The sequence below is a fragment of the Lolium perenne genome, chromosome 1 (assembly GCF_019359855.2).
Source record: "Lolium perenne isolate Kyuss_39 chromosome 1, Kyuss_2.0, whole genome shotgun sequence".
Lineage (NCBI taxonomy): Eukaryota > Viridiplantae > Streptophyta > Magnoliopsida > Poales > Poaceae > Lolium > Lolium perenne.
In genome coordinates, this window is record NC_067244.2 from 193,337,354 (window position 1) to 193,342,251 (window position 4,898).

The 4,898-nt window shown below is 62.7% G+C and overlaps 1 protein-coding gene across 1 annotated transcript; it reads right to left on the reverse strand.

The window, feature by feature from the left end:
- Positions 1–389: 389 nt before the first annotated feature.
- On the reverse strand, positions 390–3,382 carry LOC139833617 (uncharacterized). Its single transcript, XM_071823940.1, has 4 exons — positions 3,323–3,382; positions 1,310–1,544; positions 555–997; positions 390–494 (listed from the first exon to the last, which is right to left on the reverse strand). The coding sequence occupies exons 1-4, from the start codon at positions 3,380–3,382 to the stop codon at positions 390–392; spliced, it is 843 nt and encodes a 280-aa protein (XP_071680041.1).
- Between the last annotated feature and the right edge of the window lie 1,516 nt (positions 3,383–4,898).

A 4,898-nucleotide genomic window follows, 5' to 3' on the forward strand; every position in this document is an offset into this window, starting at 1 on the left:
CGGGAGTAAGGCCTAGGGAGCCGGCACGCGAAAAACGACTAAGGGAAAGAGTAAAAGCGAGTTGACTTGCAACTTTTCATAAAAGTGCCGGATTGCCGAATTCAGCTCGGTCGACTGAAATACTGTCGGCCTCACCCAGCGGCCCGCTCTTGATCCGGCGACGGATCGCAAGTCGGACGTACGACCGGCAAGGGCACAGCCAAAGAGTGGGGCGGATGGGAAAAAGCGAACGAGTCGAAAGAAAGCAACTCGGCACGCAAAATGATTAACAAACACATTAAAGTGTGACATAATTAAAGGGCGATAATATTGTCTTACATATGCACCCGGCATCCCGGGGATTTAACGAATTGTCTTGGCAAAAGCAACAATTGAAAGACAGGTAGAAGCTAAGCACCGACTGGATCAGGACCAGCCGGAGGAGCATCAGCAGAGCCGGCTGCCGGGTCATCCTCGGGCACGTCGCCCGCCTCTTCGTCCTCAGCCTCCTCCTCCTCGTCGTCAGACGGCGGATTCGGGTCCGCGATAAAGATGGACTTGTCGACGAAGTCGGCAATGGCGCAGGCGCGGGCAAGCCGAGCAGTCTTGTCCTCCGCCGGGAGCTTGTCCTCCACGTCGGCGCGCCGGAACTCCAACTGGTCGAGGCTAACCTCGTTATACCAGGAGAGCACAAAAGATAGCGCCATATCGGCTCCGGCGCGCGTGGCCGACTCCTTCCAGTCCAAGAAGCGGTCGGGAGCCCTGTCCAGCCAAGCGATGAGATTGGAGAGATCTTCCGGCAGTGTTTCAGTCGGCCACAGCAGTCGGATCAGCTCCTCCGCCGCCTTCCGCAGCTCCCAGCCAAGCTTGGTGACCGGCTCCACGCGGGCGGCGATGGACGCCAGATAGTCGTCCATGGTGAAGCAGTCGGAGCTCTGCTCCCCAGTGGCCTGCCGGCGATCCTCCCGCGCCCTGCCAACAGCCGCTAACGCCTCCTCCTGCGCCTCAGGGAAGGCCGCTGCATAGAAGAAAAGCATGTCAGAAGCCATCAAAGCTGAAATAAGCTGAAAAGTGCAAATTTTCGAAGTCCTAAAGTAAGCCTGGCGGTAGCCGGCAAGAACCGACTGCCCCCAGCCCGAAGATGGAGATTTCGATGCAAAAAAAAAAAAAAAAAAAGAAAGAGCCTGGCGATAGCCGGCAAGAACCGACTGCCCCCAGCCCGAAGATGGAGATATCGAAAAAATCAAGTTTCTGCCGCCGGCTGCCAACCTAAGCCGGCAGCCGACGGCCGAAAGCCGGCAAAGGGGAAGGCATAAGACAAAAGACTCACCCGCCAAGCCGCGGTCGAGCGCGCTAAGTTCCCCCAACCACCGCTTGGCGGTGGCCGACAGCTCGTTGGACTTGGTGGTCACCTCTTGCTGGAGCGAAAGCCGTTGCCGCTCCACCTCCTCCAACCGCTTGCTCAGACCCTCCAGCTTTTCCTCCTGCTCCTTCTTGAGGGCGGCAAGTTCCTTGAGATGGTTAGCCTCAAGGAGGCGCAGCCGTTTCAGCTCCCCGTCAGCCACCTTCAGCTTGGCGGCAGCAGCCCGGTTCGCCTCCTCACTTGTGGCGCATTGAGCGCGGGCAACTCGGAGGTCCGACTCAAGCTGCGGGACCTGGGCGGCCTCAGCTGCAAGCCGGCAAAAATGGGCCGTCAGTAAAAAAGAAACTCACAGGAAAAGCAAGTCAAAAGAGAGAAGGCCTCACCCTTGACAGCCTCCAGCTCGCGAGCCAAGCCGGCTCGCTCGATCTTGGCCTTGTGGTAGCTAGTCACCACCTTGTTGTACAAGACGGTGCGTCGCTCCGTAACCGCCTGAAAGAAACAATCAGATATCCAGCCGAAACCCGGACCGGCTCCAAGCAGCCGGACCATGCCTCGGAGGGCTACCAGGATAATAACAAAATTGCAAAAACAAGAAGACACCTACCTTGTCAGCATCCTCCAGCGTTGCTAGCTGGGCAAGGGCCTCGGCGGCCTTGTTCTTAAGGCTGGCCCGGTAGCCGGAGAAGACCATCTTCATGGGCGCCACACCAGGCTGTCCCTCCCGGTTGAACACCTCGCAAGAATCCGCCTTGTGCCACGCAGCCTCCATGGTGCCAGCCGAGCCAAGGCTGGAGTCAGAGGAGGCGACGGCACATGCAGCAGCCGGGCCCCCTTGGCCACATGAAGGCCCTCAGTTGGGCCCGGCGGGCCCCTCGTCCTCACCAGCGCCCGGGAATCGGCGTCCTTCGAGCGCGCTGGCTCCTCCCTCGCTGGCTCCTTCCCGGTCGGCTCCCTCCTCGTCGGCTCCGAAGCTGGAGGCGGCGCGGTCGAAGCAGTCGGCCCGGTGGGAGCCGTCGCATCCGGCGCTTGAGGCGCTCCTTCCGGAGAGCTCTCCAGCACCACGACGTTGGGCGCGGGCCCGCCGACTCCGGTCGAAGGCGGCGCAGCCCCACCAGCTCCAGCTCCAGCCGCAGATGGCATGCCCCTGCCAGCTCCGGCTGCCTGCTCCACAAACGGGCGCGGCGCGGGAACATGTCGTCTAGGGTCGGCCGGCGCGCCGACTGACCCTGGTCTCCGCCGCCAGGCGCCGCAGAAGGCGCGGCAGAAGAAGACGCCCCCGCAGAAGGTGGCGTGGCCGCAGGCGGCACGTTAGCAGCCGGCGGCGTGCGCGCGCGTGCTGAAGGTTGCGGGGTTGGCTCCCTCCTTTGCCGCTGAAGCGGCGACCTGATGGGAGGAGCCTGCCGAGAGCCGCCTCCCTGGGTAAACTTAATCGCGGCCCTAGTTGAACAAGCAAGAAAAGATAAGTACAGAGAGGAAGGAAAGAAAAGGAATCAAACAACAAAGGAAAAAAGAACTCACCCGGCTTTCTCCGGGACCTTCTTGGCGCCGGCCCGCGCTGTTTCTTGGCCCTCGCCTCCGAAGCGGCCGTAGACCCGACGCCGGCCCGCTTCCTCCCCTTCGGCGCAGAAGTCGCCGTGCTCGTAGGCGGCACCGCGCGCAGAGGCACCGCCGGGATGGGCCCCGTGCCGGATTGGGCCGGCTCCGCCTGCGGCTGCTCCTGCTCCTGCTCCTGCTCCTGCTCATGCTCAGGCGGCGGGTTATGCTCCCCCTGGCCGCCCTGATCCTGCACCACCGGCAGATCGTCGTCGCCGGCTTGGTCGCCGGCTAGGTCAGCCGGGTCGATGTGATCCGGCGTCCAGACCTTCGTCGCCAAGTCGCCATCCTCGATGCCTTGGCGGGTGAAAAGCTGAAAACAACAAGATAAATATCAAGTCGGCCACGCAGCCGCAAGCCGGAAGACGGCAAAAACGTTAAACTTACCAGTTCAGGCGGCTGCTCCCGGTTGTAAGGCGGCAGCCCCCAATTCCAGTTGTCCGGCATGTTGGCCTTGGTGATGTTGTTCACCCGGTGAGCCACCTGGGACTTGGAGAGCTCCACCTTCGACGTCCGTGTCGGGTCGAGCCGGCCGGACATATGGCCGATCTTGTGGACGCGCCACTGGAGCGGTATGACCCGGCGCGAGATGTAGGTGCAGAGGAGGTCCTCGGCACTCAGCCGGCCCTCCGCGACGCACTCGCCCAGGAAGTCCCACAGGAGGTTCACCTCTGCGTCCGGGTCCGAGGACTTGGCGTTGTAGCCCCAGTTGATCCGGCCGACTGGCGGAGCCGGGTTGTATTCCGGCAGGTTGAGCCGGTCGAAGGCCGGGCTCTCGTTCCGCACATAAAAGAAAGACATCTGCCAATTCTTTACAGAATCGACAGTCGGAATCCGCGGGAAGGACGTACCCGTGCGAGGATAGATGGAGGCGGCGCCGCAGGTCCTCAGGCGGCCTTCGGTCGTCTGCGCCTTGATGTAGAAGAGCCGGCTCCAAAACTCCACGTCCGGCCACAAGCCGGCGTAGCCTTCCATGAAGGCCACGTAGCAGCTGAGGAGGATCATGGCGTTGGCCGGCAGGTGGTGCGGCTGCAGGCCGAAGTGGTCGAGGAACCGGCGGAAGAAGTTGGAAGCCGGCAGACCCAATCCGCGGTCAAGATGCGTGCCGAAGACCACGCGTTCGCCGGGCTCCGGCCGAGGCTCCTTCTCCGCGCCCGGCGCCCTGGTAATCACCCCCGCCGGGATGCGGCGGAGGCGCACGAGCCGGGCAATGTCGTCCTCCTGCATATAGGAACCCTTCCAGGAGCCGCTCGGCTGGGCCATCGAGGACGAAGAAGAAGAGGAGGTCCAGGAGAGGCGGAAGGGCGAAGAAGAGCCGCTCCTCACCGGAGGAGATCGCGGTGGAGAAGGGCGCGCCGTCGATGCGCGTGGCCCCGTGGCGCCGGATTGGCGGGTTTGCGGCGGCAGCTCGGCGGAAGATCGTCGGGGCAACCGCTCGCTGAGGTTCGCTAGAAGAACGGAAGAGGAACGGCGTCGGAGCAGCGAAGAGCTCGAGTGAAGAGAAGGAGCGAGGCAGGAGCGCGAGGAGGAAGAAAGGGGCAAGTGCCGCCTCGATACCGCCCCCGCGGCATTTATAGCCGACCGCGGCGGGCGGTTGGCCTCCAAGTGGCCGACGTAGGCCACGTCTCCGGATTTACTGCGCCGTAACTCCTCCCACGACCGCTACCGTTACCAGAAACGGCCACACCACGTCGCCCACTACCGCACCGGATCCGGAGGGACATTGATGTGACCAGATGAACCGACCGCCGGGCCAGGCGTCAGACCAGTCAAGTCGGGCGCAAGACCCGAGGCGGCGGAGACTCCGGCGCGCCGCAAGCCGGAGCCGGACAATAAGTTCCACTCGAGCCAAAATTCATCAGCAAGGCGGAGGCGCCATCAGATCTTGCGAGAAAGCAAAAACTGTACAAGTGTAAAAAGCGGCCGGCTAGAAGCAGCCGGCAGGAACGAGCCGGATGAGGGC